This window comes from Notolepis coatsorum (genome assembly GCF_963971535.1).
Source record: "Notolepis coatsorum genome assembly, chromosome: 8".
NCBI classification, from domain to species: Eukaryota; Metazoa; Chordata; class Actinopteri; order Aulopiformes; family Paralepididae; genus Notolepis; species Notolepis coatsorum.
In genome coordinates, this window is record NC_140172.1 from 57,069,143 (window position 1) to 57,086,137 (window position 16,995).

The 16,995-nt window shown below is 45.8% G+C and overlaps 1 protein-coding gene across 1 annotated transcript in view; it reads right to left on the minus strand.

Moving 5' to 3' along the window:
• LOC311232973 (dixin-like) overlaps nucleotides 1-2,631 on the minus strand; it is a 72,756-nt gene extending 70,125 nt beyond the window's left edge. Inside the window, exon 1 of the mRNA XM_084319818.1 lies at nucleotides 2,567-2,631. Coding sequence (XP_084175944.1) covers nucleotides 2,567-2,629 — 63 coding nt within the window. The 5' untranslated portion in view covers nucleotides 2,630-2,631. The remainder of the gene's footprint in view (nucleotides 1-2,566) is intronic.
• Between the last annotated feature and the right edge of the window lie 14,364 nt (nucleotides 2,632-16,995).

Here is a 16,995-nt window from a genome sequence, read left to right on the forward strand (position 1 = left end):
CAGGCTTGCGCTGCAGCAGCTGTCACACGCACCCCCAAATTAATCTCGAGTCGACATCGCTTCACCTCGTTGTATCAGACACGTCACACATATCATAATGTTCAACTTCACACACAGCAAACTGTAGTTGATCATCACATTGCCTCGTTTGCTAGCTCGTCGCCACATGCAGAGAGGACGAGCCACATGCTCGTAACGCATTTGTTGATTTCATTATAGCCTACATTTAGTTATAATCAATAATATGCATTACTATGTGACACGGCAGTCAACCAACAGTTGCATATGATTTCTCGTTGTGCCTATCCGTTTTGTACCTGCAAGAACAGCGGGGTCGTCTGGTTGGTTCGACTTTGATAGATCCCCATTGGAACAGGTGGACGTCTGCGAGGCTCGCAACGGTAGCAGCAGACTGGGGATGCTCTTTGTGGTTCAATCAATAAAGTGTAGTTTGTGTACGTTCAATCAATGTTATCTCTCGTACATCATAGGCTAGACTACTAGACTATAATGTCGCACCTCAGCCAGGAGAATTTAACTTTCCACTCGGGCCTGAACGCTCGACATTTCTGTTTCTTTTCCGCGGGAGCCACCACGGCATCGGCGGTCTCTGTGACTTCAGAAGACTCATCTTCGTTGTCATTATTATTAGACCTGCTTGTGCTTGGTTTCATGAAATATTTGTTAAGCTTAGCTTGTTTGGCCATCTCTCTCTCTCGCTCGTATACCTGTTTGTCGTTATGGTGGCCAGACAGGCTCAAAAAAAGAAAGAAAAAAAATATTCACATCTGAGCGGCGCCATCCGCGCTTTATCAGAGTGAAGCAACAATGAAACAAATGTAATGATTGTTTCGTTCATCGCATAGGCTATTTAATTTTAGCCTATTTTAATACAATTCAAATAATAAAATTGTGCTTAGAGGAATTATTTTCACCGGACATTATGACCGGAGAGATTTAAATATTCGGACTTCAACATATTTTGCCGGTCAAATACCGGTAATTACCGGCTAACGGAAACGCTGGGTACCAAAGCACCTCAAAGGCGCTAAAAACAAGATTACAAACATCACAAAACAAACTGGTCAGACTACTACTTGACCTTACTCCTAGAACCCACCTCACCCCTCCCACTTTGACTACCTAGGATGGCTTAGAGTAGACGACAGAGTACAGCAACTTGCAATGGGCCTGGTCTACAAGATACACTACACCACTAAGGTACCCATGTACATGTCAAATACTTCCCAAAGGTCAGTGAATACCACGACCACAACACCAGAGGAAGCTCAACAAATCATGTTAACCCCAGATTCAGCTCAAACAAGGGACTAAACACGTTTAGCAATTATGCCACATCAATGTGGAACGCCCTACCCAAAGCTGTAAAGGAATGTGAATCCCATTCCCTACCCACATTCAAAACCGCTCTTAAAGAGCACCTACGGGAGTCTGCAATTCGAAACTGGCCACCGTAAATGTCCAAACCCCCCCACCCCCTCCTGATAGTCACTCTCCTCCCCACCGTATGTATATATTCTCTCCCCACCGTATGTATATTTCTCTCCCACCCACCCACCCCCGTCTAATGTACAGTCTCCTCCCCACTGTGTATATTCTCTCCCCACTGTATGTATATTTCTCTCCCACCCACCCCCTCCTAATGTACAGTCTCCTCCCCATCATACTCTCTGTCAGGATCTATGGGTAACAGTACTGTATATTTGCATATCGTATATGTCACAAATGTAACAGTACTATATACCTGTTTGTCATGTATGTCCCTATGCCATAAATGTCATGATGTCATAATTGTTGTGTATGTCATAAATGTCACTATGAATTGAAAATGGGGGACCCTGATGTAAACAAGACAAACGTCTTTCTCTGGTCTGCATCCCCTTAACAATTGTGTGTATTGCGCCGTACTGTATTGTACTCATTCTGCAATCTGTTAAATAAAGTTTTCATTCATTCATTCATTCATTCATTCAGGGAGAGGGATATTACAGTATAATGTAAGTTACAGCTGAGCCTAGTCTAGAGAGAGAGAGGTATTCGAGTATCTAGAAGTAAGAGTTACAGCTGAGCCTAGTCGTAGAGAGAGAGTGGATTTAGATTATCAAGAGTTACTGCTGAGCCTGGTCTAGAGAGAGGGTTATTAGAGTACGGTATCTCTGGTCTCTACGTTAGCTGACTGGAGTGCGTCGCTGGTGTGAAAGGACCCTAGCAGTCGTTTTGCTATTTTGTTTGTTTTAAGTCATTGTGTGGTGTGGTTTGGTTTGGCTGGTTGACTATCGGGTGCTAAGCCGTAGCTTGCTAGCTATAGTTCGACCCACTCACTTTCTTTTTCATTCTTTCTAGCGTACATTAGCTAACGTTACCGTTAACGTTACATGTTTCCTAACGTTAGGCGTTATAACAACACAATAAGTCCAGCCAGTAGTAACATACTACTAGTTGGTTAATGGTCAGAACATGAACCGGTGTGCTTGTGATTCGGGGCTTAGTTGTGCTCCCTTAGTCAACGCTATAACTCCATACAGGACGCTTAGTGTAACGTTACCTCATTCAAGCCGCCGTGTATCACCTCCTCCAACAGGCTCCCTTTAGACAGCGAGGCGATCATAGTTTATTTCCCAGCATTCAGACACGTACAGTCTAGTATGAAGAAGGCATGGACGTCGACCGGACGTCCCGTTACTAGCAGGTTGGCTGGTTGGGTCTGTGTTTGGGATGCGTGTAACCCCGTTACTAACGCTACTTGTCGCTGTCTGGACACCCGTTGTTTACCCTGACAGACGACTGGTAGGCAGATTGATAGAAAACACAATAGAACACAGGGATGCAGAACCACAAACAATAGAGAGCATCTAGTAGGCCTGGGCTATTTACTAGGGCTGGAGCCTAAAACCTATTTCATTTAGCCTACTAGAAGCGAATAAGGATACGCGCTCAATGAAGAAACCCACCCCCATTGCCAAACATTTTGGCAAAAAAGAAAGTCTAACATGCCTATAAATATTTATACTATGGAATATTCACCAATTTCAGACCTGTTGAGATTAATAGAGGGACCATTCTGATTCAGGTTTGATTCACTTTCTTAACTGAATTCTGGACTTAATCATCTAAAAAAAAAAATAGATGGTTTCCTTTATAGACTGCATGGTTTCTCATTAAAGCCTGATCAAATGGGGGTCCATAGACTAATGTGCATCAATTTGTGGGTCCTTTCCACAAACAGGTATAATGTAAATGTAAAAAGTTAAATGTATCGATCATGGCGTCATGATATTTCCATAGTTTTTTAGTCAAAGAATGATGGAAATATCATTAGTATTGTTTAAATTTGACCAAGATTTTTAAGGACCATAGATCTGTCTTTTTGACAAGATGGTTCAAACTTCAAAGTCATTCTTGCAATGATCTAAAAATCAAGATGCCCTTCTTTTATCATAGCTGTAACTGAGGGGTTACAAAACCCTGACTGTATTAAAGATTGTGATAGATTAAACCACTGCTAATTATCATTATTATTACTTGCCAGAAAGTACAGTTAATTATGGCAGACACTCAGAATAATACGGCACGGTGACAAAGAAATATCATTTAGAATATTTATTATTATGCAGCAATGGTACAGAATGGGAATTAAGGTCGCGCTTGTATGGCGAAGAATATGAATAAAGTCAGTCAGTAGCAAACGTCAGTTGGAATGAATAATTCCTAAGCTGGGATACTAGACTAAACGCCGCCTGGCGTAGGGTGGCAATATAGGGGGAAACGATGGTACCGCTGGAGACAGGGGGTGTCCTCCCAGAGATGTAAGCTCTGGAGGAAAGAAGAATGTTCGGATACTCAGTCTGTTCAATTGAAGAAGAAGGGGTTCTCGTATAGATCCAGTCCTTGTAATCCAAATGCTCAGCAACAAAGCAATAGCTGTAATCCAATTGCCCGATAGCAATGACGATAGCCAGCCAGCTTCGGTCCTCGAAGCTAGCCTGAGGTAAATCTTCAAGGTGGTTAAATCCAAACGACAGTGGGTATTAGTGAGGCTCTTCTCCAGGTAGTACGTTCCACAATCACTATAATCCAACCAATACTGGTTCTGCAATCGCCGCCGTAGGTTCCAATATGCACATGTCCAGTAGGTCCACGACTAGGCCCTCCTCGTGTACTGGCACTAATTACTAAGCCCACGCACACTTGCTAAGGTTTCACTAGTTACTAAACGAACGAACTGCTGGGTAATGCTACATACCGAACGAACTGCTGTAACACGATTCACACTAAATGACGACTCTTTACTTCACATTAAGCTAAGTCGAACTTGACGTTACTGCATTAACTCTGACACTTTTACTATTCACTTCGCACGTGGTTCACAACACTCTGTTTAGACGAACTGCTTCACACTTCACTGATTTACCGAACTGCTGCTGTTCGCACCTGCCACGATATATATACTTAAGTGGCTTTCTAGTGCCAAACCTCAGCTCTCGTGTCGAATCAATGCGCCGGCTCCAGGCATGTTCCAACATGCCCAGGCTCGCCTTTGAACCTGACTTTAGGGGCGCGCCGTCTGGCGCCGAGAACGTCAAGGACATTATCCAATGAGGAAAGTGAATATTACTAGGATTCAAACGCAGGCTTAAAAAGATATAACTTGTATATATAAATAATATACAAGGTATATAAAACAATAAACGTAGATTCTCAGCTTTAATCTGGCCCTTCACAACAGCCGCCTCCTAATTAGTCCGCACCTAATTAGTTAAGGGAGACAGATTAATAGTCCAGTCACTGATCAATACTTGTTGTGAGGAGTAGGGCAATCTACAAAGTCAGTGGGTCATGGTCGTCATCAGGGGAGTCAGGGAGCTCCGGCAATTCTATCAGCTTCGCCACAGGTCGGGTGTAAGTCCGCCCTTGGACTATGACTTCTGCCGCTCTGACCTTCCCATCGGCACCAGTAATCACTCTGCTTACGCGGCCGGCCGGCCACGTAGCTCGGGGTAGTGACTGGTCTATGATCATAACGACTGTGTCCACCTTCAGGTTGTCCCTGTCCTTTACCCACTTCTGACGGGCTGGAAGGGATGGTAGGTAGCTTAGGAGGAAGCGGGCCCAAGACTGGTCGATCTGTGCTTGGTTGTGTCTCCACATCCTCCGTCCGTTCCTCTTGTTCTGTCTGTACACCGTCTGAGGAGGGGCCGGGTCCGGCCGCCCCATCAAGAGGTAGTTTGGGGTGCTGGGTTCGAGGTCAGCTACGTCGCTTGGAGCGCAGCTGAGGGGGGTGGAGTTCGGAACTCCCTCTTCTTGAGCCCACGGTTCTCTCCCAGGCATCGCGTCTAATGTCCATAGCCTCTCAACGGGCTGTACGAGAGAGTGGCCTGTGTCGCTCACCTTTGTGTACAGGCAGCGTGTGGACGTTGGTTGGCTGGCAGGTCCGTAGAGGGGGCCCTGGAGCGTCCACACCAGTCGGGTCTCAACCGCGGCTGGGCCTCCTTTGGGTCCGATGTGGGCCGCCGTGATTGGGACAATGAGGTCCGCGTGGTCGGAGCCTATGAGCAGGGTTGGTGTGGCGCCGTCGATGGGCGGTATAGGTAGTCTGCGTAGGTGCGCGTACTTCGCCATCAGCTGTGGGATGGGGTAGTCGTAGCTCGACAGACCTATGTCATGGCTTGTAAATGCCTTAGTGATGCTGTACCGCTTCTCGGGCTGCTCGACCGCTGCTATTGTGAATGAGATGTTTTCGCCCTTTATGGTCTTTAGGTCTCGCTGAATAGTACGGATTGTCATTGTTTCTTTGGTACCCCGCAGGCCCAACTGGGCTGCGGCGGAAGCGAGGAGGAGAGTCTTTTCAGACCCATCGTCGAGGACGGCGTAAGTGTCCAGGACCTTGTCCTCGTAGCTCAGGAGCACTCTGACCACTTTGATGAGCACTCGGGGGCTCCCACTATACGTGGGGTCGATGTGGAGCACTCCTGTTGGTGGGTTGCCTTGTAGGGCTAGTCTTCTCTTTGGGGCCTCGCACAGTGATTGGCGGTAAGGGGCTTCTGGGGGGTCAGCCGCTATCCACTGATCCATTTCGGCGATGGTCAGTCCCTGGAACGCGTCGCACTGTGCCAGCCAGTGTCCTCTGTGGCAGTAATAACAGTCGATCTTCCATGCCTCTTTGGGGGTTGTGACTTGTCTGTGGTGACACCGACTCGGCCTGGTACGAGTAGCACCGTGACTCCCAGTGTCTGCTGCGACAGTCAGGACACCAGGGGGGGGTTCAGGACTGGTCTGTGGTGACACCGCCTCGGCCTGGTACATCACCGTGATGGGCCGACTTTGGTTTCCTGGTGGGCGCTTGTTGCTCTCATGCAGGACTTCTAGGTGGGCGCCGTCACACTTGCCGCATCTTTTCTTCAGGCGGCACTCGGCTGCCATGTGGCCGCGCGCGCAGCAGCGTTTATCCTTAAGCCACTGACCTATTTCGGCTGTAGTTAGGTCTTTGAAGGCGTCGCACTGTGACAGCTGGTGTTCACTGTCACAGTACTGACAGACAGCCTTCCACTTCTCCTTGGCGTGGGGGTTGTGGCTCGTCTGCCGTGACACCGCCTCGGCCTGGTGCATCATGGTCACGGACCGGCGGTTGTCGTTGAACCTTCTCGGTCCATCTTTAGGGTCAGAGCCACCCCACACGAACGTGTCTAATCGTAGACTGCTGACCTCCCTGGCGAGGAAATCAGCCAGGTCTAGGAGGGATGGTTCTGGGCCGTGGGGGTCACAGTGGTCTCTCTGCCGCCGAAAACGCTCTTGACGGGCTGGAGGGAGCTTCTCCAGTATCCGCTCCACGTTGGAATTTGCATATAGTTCATATCTCCCCTTCTCTTTCTGTGACCCTAGCATCCCCACAAGGGATTGCACCTTGATGGAGAGGTCATCTAGTGCTCTATTGTCTTTGGCTGGGGGGAGGCGGTCGATATCTCGTATTTCTTGGATCACGTAATCCCATATGCGTCCATAGCGCGCGTCGAGGGCCACCAGAGCATCAGAGTAGGGGGTTCTTGAGTTCGAATATGCCAGCGCTATGTTATGCGCTCTGGGCACTTTAAGGTGCTTGAGGAGGATGGCATATTTATACGACTCGTCGTGTACCTCGGACATGATAGTCTCTAAACACATGCGTAGTTCCGTATACTGTGCTCTGTCCTCACGCGTAAAGTCTGGGAACGTGGGTGTTCCAAGGTAAGATACCATGGATGGCTGGGACACAGATGCGCGTAGGGGGAGAGGCCTCCTGGGCGAGTCTCCCCGTACGGGTGGTCGTGGGTTAGTGCTGGGTGGGTACCAGAGGCCGGGCCCCCAGGTACTGCTCCTCGGTGCTGACTGTGTATTAAACTCACCCATGGGTTGGGTCGGGGGTTCGTAACGCAGCGGCTCGGGGCTGAGGTCGGGGCTGTACTGGGCCTCCTGGTCCAAAATAGGTTCGTGCTGGTGGGCTTGCTGTCCTCCCTCGTCCTCCGCTAGGTCTTGGAGTCTCTTAGTTAGTTTCTCGGCGATGTAGGCGGGATCTTCTCGTTGGCTGGGTCCCGTATAGACCGGTCGGGGAGGGGGCTCGGCGACGTAAGCAGGTTCTTCCTTTTGGCTGGGTCCCGTGTAGATTTGTCGGGGAGGGGAAGGTGCCCTCGACCCGTGTCGTGATGATCTCCGGGAGCTCCGGGTGGAAGAGTGGGGGGTCGCCCTCTGGAGTAATTGCTCAATCATCTGCGCCTGCAGGCGGTCCCGCTCCATGTCGCGCTGTGCATTGGCGGCGTCGCGCTGTGCATTGGCGGCATCGCGCTGTGCATCGCGTTGGTGCGGTCTCGCTGAATGTTTTCTTCAGCCTGGAGGCGCCTCTCTTCCAGTCTGATGGTCATCGCTGCGTCAGCCTGGAGGCGACTCTCTTCTAGTCGGATGCGTTCTCGCTCGCTCTGTTGTTGCGCTTGGAGACGTTCGCGCTCCACTGCAGACTGTTCGCGCGCACTCTGTTGTTGCGCTTGGAGACGGTCGCGCTCACCCTAAATACGGTCTCTTTCCGTGGATGCTGTTAGCGTGGCGATCAAGGCTTGTGCTAGTCTCTGGTCAGCCTCGCTGGGGGATGACACTGATGGGGGTGATCTGGCGCTGACAGGACTTGGTGGTGACCTGTTCTCTTTACGCGCTCCGAGGTCCATCTCTTGAGCGCTGCTTCTTACTTTCTCCCGCGCCCGAGGTCCATCTCTAAGACGCGGTACTCTTCTCTTGGGTGCGCGCCGAGGTCTATCTCGGGTGCGCGCTCTTGGGTCTCTTGCGTTCCGAGGTCCATCTCGGTGGTGCTGTCTTTATCCTTTGGCGCTCCGGGGTCTATCCCGGTGGCGCTGTCTTTATCCTTTGGCGCTCCGGGGTCTATCCCGGTGGCGCTGTCTTTGGGTATAGTCACGTCATGTCCCGCTTGTTCCCCCCCGTGAGCTAAGTCAGTTTCGTTTGAACCCACTGGGGTCTCTACTGGTGGGGCCGCCAAGTCGATTAGGTTGGACATGCTTAAGCTATTAGTTTTATCCGCGCTTAACGTCTTTTTAGATAAGCTAGGAGGTAAAACGAAAGCGTAGTCCTCCAGGTGTGGAGGGGGCTGACGTTTGCGCCTAGGGCGCTCTAGTTTGGGAGAGCCGTTTGGAGAGTGTCCGCCGCTGGCCATATCACTATTAATATGATATTAAGATTACTGATACCCTCCGGCTCGAAGGACCAATTTTAACTGAGGGGTTACAAAACCCTGACTGTATTAAAGATTGTGATAGATTAAACCACTGCTAATTATCATTATTATTACTTGCCAGAAAGTACAGTTAATTATGGCAGACACAACAAATAATACGGCACGGTGACAAAGAAATATCATTTAGAATATTTATTATTATGCAGCAATGGTACAGAATGGGAATTAAGGTCGCGCTTGTATGGCGAAGAATATGAATAAAGTCAGTCAGTAGCAAACGTCAGTTGGAATGAATAATTCCTAAGCTGGGATACTAGACTAAACGCCGCCTGGCGTAGGGTGGCAATATAGGGGGAAACGATGGTACCGCTGGAGACAGGGGGTGTCCTCCCAGAGATGTAAGCTCTGGAGGAAAGAAGAATGTTCGGATACTCAGTCTGTTCAATTGAAGAAGAAGGGGTTCTCGTATAGATCCAGTCCTTGTAATCCAAATGCTCAGCAACAAAGCAATAGCTGTAATCCAATTGCCCGATAGCAATGACGATAGCCAGCCAGCTTCGGTCCTCGAAGCTAGCCTGAGGTAAATCTTCAAGGTGGTTAAATCCAAACGACAGTGGGTATTAGCGAGGCTCTTCTCCAGGTAGTACGTTCCACAATCACTATAATCCAACCAATACTGGTTCTGCAATAGCCGCCGTAGGTTCCAATATGCACATGTCCAGTAGGTCCACGACTAGGCCCTCCTCGTGTACTGGCACTAATTACTAAGCCCACGCACACTTGCTAAGGTTTCACTAGTTACTAAACGAACGAACTGCTGGGTAATGCTACATACAGAACGAACTGCTGTAACACGATTCACACTAAATGACGACTCTTTACTTCACATTAAGCTAAGTCGAACTTGACGTTACTGCATTAACTCTGACACTTTTACTATTCACTTCGCACGTGGTTCACAACACTCTGTTTAGACGAACTGCTTCACACTTCACTGATTTACCGAACTGCTGCTGTTCGCACCTGCCACGATATATATACTTAAGTGGCTTTCTAGTGCCAAACCTCAGCTCTCGTGTCGAATCAATGCGCCGGCTCCAGGCATGTTCCAACATGCCCAGGCTCGCCTTTGAACCTGACTTTAGGGGCGCGCCGTCTGGCGCCGAGAACGTCAAGGACATTATCCAATGAGGAAAGTGAATATTACTAGGATTCAAACGCAGGCTTAAAGGGATATAACTTGTATATATAAATAATATACAAGGTATATAAAACAATAAACGTAGATTCTCAGCTTTAATCTGGCCCTTCACAACAATAGCCATAATCTCTTGTTGCTGAAAATCTGGTAGTTATTTTCTGTAGATTCACCACTGCCATCCAGTGTATATCTTAAATTGTGTCTCAACCACATCAATTGAAGAAAGTCAACACATCTGACACTATGCTAACATCTTGTGTGTGTGTCACTGTTTTTCTTTTCAATAGATTTGCCATGTATGATATATGTCCATGGTGACGTGAGTTGATTGATTGATTGAATTGATTGAAAAGTTTATTAACAGATTGCAGAATGGGTACAGTACAGTACAGCTCAATACATACAATTGTTAAGGGGATGCAGACCAGAGAAAGAATTTCGTCTTGTTTACATCAGGGTCCCCCATTTTCAATTCATCATAACATATATGACATACATGACATACATATAGACAGTACTGCTACATCTATACATTTATGACATATCAGATTTGCAAATACAGTACTGTTTGTGATACAAAAGTGTCCAGAAAAAGAGTGTATATACATTTGACGTAGAAACTGTACATTGGAGGAGGTTGGGTGGGTGGGGTGGGGTTGGGTGGGTGGGTGGCTGGGGGCTGTACATTGGAGGTGGGGGGGGGGGGGGGGGGGGGTTGGGTAGGGACACACACACATTGTACACTGTACATTGGAATACTGACAAAGTCATACTTGGTAATTTACTGTACAACTAGGTTAGGACATTTGTAGGGGCCAGTTTTGAATTGCAGTCTCCCGTAGGTGTTTTTTGAGAGTGTTTTTGAAAGTGGGTAGTGATTCACATTCCTTTACAGCCTTGGGTAGGGCGTTCCACATTGATGTGGCATAATTGCGAAACGTGTTTAGTCCCTTGTTTGAGCCGAATCTGGGTTTAACATGATTTGTGGAGCTCCCTCTGGTGTTGTGATCGTGGTATTCACTGACCTTTGGGAAGTATTTTGACATGTACATGGGTACCTTGGTCGTGTAGCTGGTTTAAGGCCACTCTCTTTAATGTCGGTCGTGTATGTGAAGTGATGACAGCCGTGATCCATTTCAGCATTTATTTCCCTTCTAGCACCCAGACAATCTGCAGTTTAGAATCATCCACTGAAATATCACATTAAAATAAAACACAATGAAATAATACAAAATAAACAATAAGACATCTCAAATTACCTGTTGAGACATCCAGATAGGCACATATTTAACATTGGCCAGCAGATGGCGTCAACAGCTCACATATGCTGCAATGGGGAAATATCAGGTACACATTTCAGACCGGGCGGCCTCATACACTTTGCTCAGCCATTACTACTAGCTCAACCACATGTGTCCTCACAACAGTTCGCCACCACAGCTAAATTACATCACAACAAGTACAGAATTGCTCATTATTAACACAGTTACCATTATATATAACCCGGTTCATTGCCCGGTAACTTATTTACAATATTTTAACCATCATACGTTCTTTTAGACCAGATATATTTACAGACACTGAACGACCATCTTACCCCTTCTAGCATCCAGACAATCTGGCGTGAAGGGGGAAGTGCAAGGGGGAATACGTCACTTTGGCAGGAAGTGACGATTTTAAAATAAAAGACTTTGAGAATAAAAGATAATAAAACAAATTAAAATAAAACGTGAGGGAGGGATTCTTCGTGGAATACATAACAGTATATTTTATATATACCTGCTACATACTCCCCCCCTGAATTCCACTAAAATCCAGAACGACAGACATGACACACACTAACGGGGACCTCCAACACACGTCAGAACCGGCACGGGTTTACATGAAGAAACGTATCTTCAGAATCAGCTAGAAGCTACCTGTCAAACAGGTTCAGAGAAAACAAAAGGGTGTACAGTCCTATGTTCCTCCTAGAATCGCTTGGTGCCTTATACACCAAACCTACACCCGGCCTATACGAGTCCCCTATCTCATTTGTGAACACATGCAGTAAACACGCTACTTACAGTGACACATTGCAAGATACAAGTGTACACAGACTAAACAAATATGCACTAACTACAGCAACTACAGTATACTGCCCATTGACCTAGACCAGGGGTTCCCAACCTTTTTTCCCCCAGGGACCCCCAAACATCAAATTCCTGGACCCCCCTCCTAATAAAATACCATAAAATACTTTTCTTTTGTCATTTTAATACTTTTTTTGTCATTTTAATAACAAACTGCTTATACACAGGCATATGCATCATAATTAGACCCACTATGCTTCTTTGACTTGTGCCTTCAATCAACAAATCTCATCTTGCACCATATGTATTTCAAAATGTTGGCCAATATTCAAATCCTATATTCATCCTCTCAAATCAGGCCCTAATGGTGAACGGTTTGCATTTATGTTGAATGAAGTAAGAATCCACTGCAGTAAAAATATCCTCACCTCGAGTGGTGGTAGTAAGGTTGACTGACATGAGAATGTCCTGCTTCAGATCCTCATTTTCGATATACTGCACATAAACGATGAGCACAGCCTCGTCTGCGACAGTTGTAGTTTCATCAAGTTGTATGGAAAATGGACCCTTTCTAAGCTTTTCTGACAGCTGTTGCTCGCAATCACTTGACATCTTATCAATTCGGTCTTTCACTACATTGTTCGAGAGTGGTACTGATTTTAGTTTATCCGCCACCTGTGGGCCGCACAGTTTCTAAACCATTTTGATGCAGGCTGGTTTGATGAGCTGCTCGCCAATATTGTGCGGTTTCTTTGCTTTTGCAATTAAAAGCGAACACTCAAAGGAGGCTTCGGTAGCCTTCTGTAAATCACTGCCACCCCTGCTCCACGCTACTCTAACATCAATGGGCTTGTTCTCCTTGAGAGACTGTTCTTTCCTCCGAAAAAAGTCTGGATCCTTCCCAACGGTTTCTGGGTGCTTAGACGCCTGATGTCTCTTCAGCTTGCTAGGCTTCAGGCTCGAGTTTGCCAACTTTTCTCCACAAATCACACACTCAGGTCGTTTGTCTGGTCCCTCAGTGAAGCCCATGGTGATGTAATTTTCGCGATTGCTGTAGGTCCTAACTTTTTTTGCAGATGAGCTGCCGTCATCTCCTTTTCGTTTGTCACACATTTTCGCCTCTGGCGGCTGACTGCAGACGAGCCGAGAAAGTTAACTAGCGTGCTAGGCTAGCTACGGAAAGTGATACAGTCAACTGATTTGCGTTTTAGCGGCTACCCGGTAGCCTACTGTTAACGTTCAAAAATCATGTCTAGATGTTTATTTATTTATCTTTATGTTTTATTGTAGTGGAGAGACTATTCATGCTTCTGATGATAAAAATATGCTAATTAAATATTTCTCTGAAAGAAAACAAAAAAAAAATACCTCAAATCATCTGTGGTCTGGCGGACCCCCTGCGCCCCCTGGCGGACCCCCAGGGGGTCCGCGGACCCCAGGTTGGGAATCACTGACCTAGACAACGTCGGTTTCTACGGTGTGAGCTAACTGCAGCCGCTACAGTACACTGCCCTGCAAAGGCTAACCGCAGTCACTACAGTATACTGCCCCTTGACCACACGATGTGAGCTAACTGCAGCAACTACGGCAACCCGCCCTACAACCTAAACACCTAGATACAAACACAGGACGTGAAAATCAAGGAGTGAAAAAAAAATAAAATAAAAATTGGCCTCTGCACAAAGCACAGAGTTCCCGTGACATGACAGAGAGTTCCCGACTCTGTATACTGCAGGGCACCAGCTCTGCCCCAAGCAGAGAGTTCCAGTGGTTCGACAATAAAATTCCAGGCTCTGCACGCTGCCATTTTACCACACCACCGCAACTGTTGTCAAACAGCTAACCAAATAACAATCAACAATCCCACATCCCCAATTATACTATTTACATGTATCCAAATCACCATCAGAAAAAAATTATGAACTCCCCTCTACGACATAGGGATCCATCTTCCTTCTCTCACTACAAAACGAGCTATCAGGAAAGAAGGGAAAAAAATTATATATATTCTACTAATCACAAATTTTTTTCCCCAAATGCTTCAGCACCTTTAACAAAACAGAAAAACAAAAACTGACCACCAGTCCTTTTCAACAACTCAACTGTCCTCTAAAACAGACAGAAAAATGGACATTCACTGGACATCCTCTCTTTTTCTTTTTCTCCCCAGAAAGAACACAATGTCCTCTTCTTTCAGAAAGAACACAATGTTCCTTCAACTGTGACACAGTCACTTCGACAAAAATACAGCCATCTCAATGGAACCTTTTTTTTCTTCTTCCTCTTCCTCCTCCGACCTCCGATGATCAAGCTGGCCTTGACCCTCATTGCAAAAAATGTTTTTTTAGTGATCACAGCATTTTTTTCTTGGCTATTCTTCGTCGACGACCCTTCCTGGCGACCAAGCTGGTGTTGGCACTTGCGTCGTCCTGGTCAACGGCACCAATGTAGCTGGTTTAAGGCCACTCTCTTTAATGTCGGTCGTGTATGTGAAGTGATGACAGCCGTGATCCATTTCAGCATTTATTTCCCTTCTAGCACCCAGACAATCTGCAGTTTAGAATCATCCACTGAAATATCACATTAAAATAAAACACAATGAAATAATACAAAATAAACAATAAGACATCTCAAATTACCTGTTGAGACATCCAGATAGGCACATATTTAACATTGGCCAGCAGATGGCGTCAACAGCTCACATATGCTGCAATGGGGAAATATCAGGTACACATTTCAGACCGGGCGGCCTCATACACTTTGCTCAGCCATTACTACTAGCTCAACCACATGTGTCCTCACAACAGTTCGCCACCACAGCTAAATGACATCACAACAAGTACAGAATTGCTCATTATTAACACAGTTACCATTATATATAACCCGGTTCATTGCCCGGTAACTTATTTACAATATTTTAACCATCATACGTTCTTTTAGACCAGATATATTTACAGACACTGAACGACCATCTTACCCCTTCTAGCATCCAGACAATCTGGCGTGAAGGGGGAAGTGCAAGGGGGAATACGTCACTTCGGCAGGAAGTGACGATTTCAAAATAAAATACTTTGAGAATAAAAGATAATAAAACAAATTAAAATAAAACGTGAGGGAGGGATTCTTCGTGGAATACATAACAGTACATACGTATATTTTATATATACCTGCTACAGTCGCGTAGTGTATCTTGTAGACCAGGCCCATTGCAAGTTGCTGTACTCTGTCGTCTACTCTAAGCCATCCTAGGTTGTCAAAGTGGGCAGGGGTGAGGAGTCAGGTCAAGCAGTAGTCTGACCAGCTTGTTTTGAGATGTTTATAATTTGTTTTTTAGTGCCTTTGAGGTGCTTTGGTACCATGAGGTGCATGCATAGTCGTAGTACCCTTGAATGAGTGCTCCTGCTAGAGTCTTCAGGGTATTCTTGTTTACCAGAGAGGAGATCCGGTACAAGAATCGAGTTCGTTGGTTGACTTTTCTTATTACATTGGATGCCATTTTGTCACAGGAAAGATTAGCCTCTAGGATGGAACCCAGGTAGGTAATTTCATCTTTCCTTGTGACAATATTGTCACCCACTGTAACCGAGAAGCCGTCGGTCTTGCTGAGTTTGTTATTTGAACCGAAGAGAATGGACTCTGTTTTGCCCATGTGTAATGATAGTTTCTTGTCGGCGAGTTCTGGCAAGACACTCTCATGCATAGAGCTGTGACAGCTTAGCTGACGCTCCATCGTCCCTCCTACACTGACTTAGTTGGCCCCATTCACACACACTCTGTGCTCTGATGTTGTGCCAAGTGTTGCTGCTGGCTGCTGCTGTACCTGCAGATAAGGTTTTCACCACCACCACACCAGCCTTCACCTGCTCTGGTGTTGTAACTTGTACTCCTAAGTTAACATTCCATATGGGGGATTCGTTCACAGTGCTACAATGGAAGCCAATAGCAGTTGAAAGAATGACTTGGAACCCACATGTCAGCAAGACCAACCATCCTATGAAAGCATCCTTGTATAGTTCATAAATGTATGCATTTTTGTATCTTAATTACATCAATATTGTGCTGTCAGAACAGTATTATGTTTGTAGGTTAAGCAGTGGCAGACTCAGGCTGTTGGGGCAGGGGCTAAAAGAAAAAAAGGGCACCTACTGCACGACATGGGGCCCTATCAGCGTAAAAAAAAAACTATGATATAACCACACCTCTATGATAAAAATACACAGGGAACAAATGTTTAACATGTTTATTTCACCTCCAAAGAAAAACAGGGATAGATATGTTGGTTATTTTCATGCTATATTTGTAAAAAAAAAAAAACTATGATATAACCACACCTCTATGATAAAAAATACACAGGGAACAAATGTTTAACATGTTTATTTCACCTCCAAAGAAAAACAGGGATAGATATGTTGGTTATTTTCATGCTATATTTGTATGGTATAATTACCATCTTACATCTTACCAAAAGCTTGACTTAAACTTAATACTTACATGGGGTGACAAAACGAATGCTAATAACTAATGCATGAGTGACTGATTCCAGCTGATGGGTCAGCATTAATTCACACTGATCCAAATCCAGTGACAACACATCAAGGTGAGGGTGTATTGACTGCTGGCCACTCAACTGAATTATGTCTACAAAAGCAATTAAGAGATTGATAGCCCATGTGATCACTTAGTGTTTCTTCTACTAATTATATTGCCCCCTGAATTCAGTCAAGAAATTAGCAAACATATCCATCCAAATTATTTAGTCTGATAAATGTAATAATCTTTCTTCACTTAAACTAAGTGGGAAATAAATGGAATGAGATAATCCCACTAGTTCCCGGAAATCTCTAGAGACAAGCTAGTGTATATATACAGTATAGCAGTGAGGATTTACAAATACTTTTATCCTTATCTCCTCCCCAGTTGTTGCTTTGGACGCAATCTTTCAAAGAGAAGCTGCCTCTCGCAGCATTTTTCAGCTGCTTTTTAATGTTTTC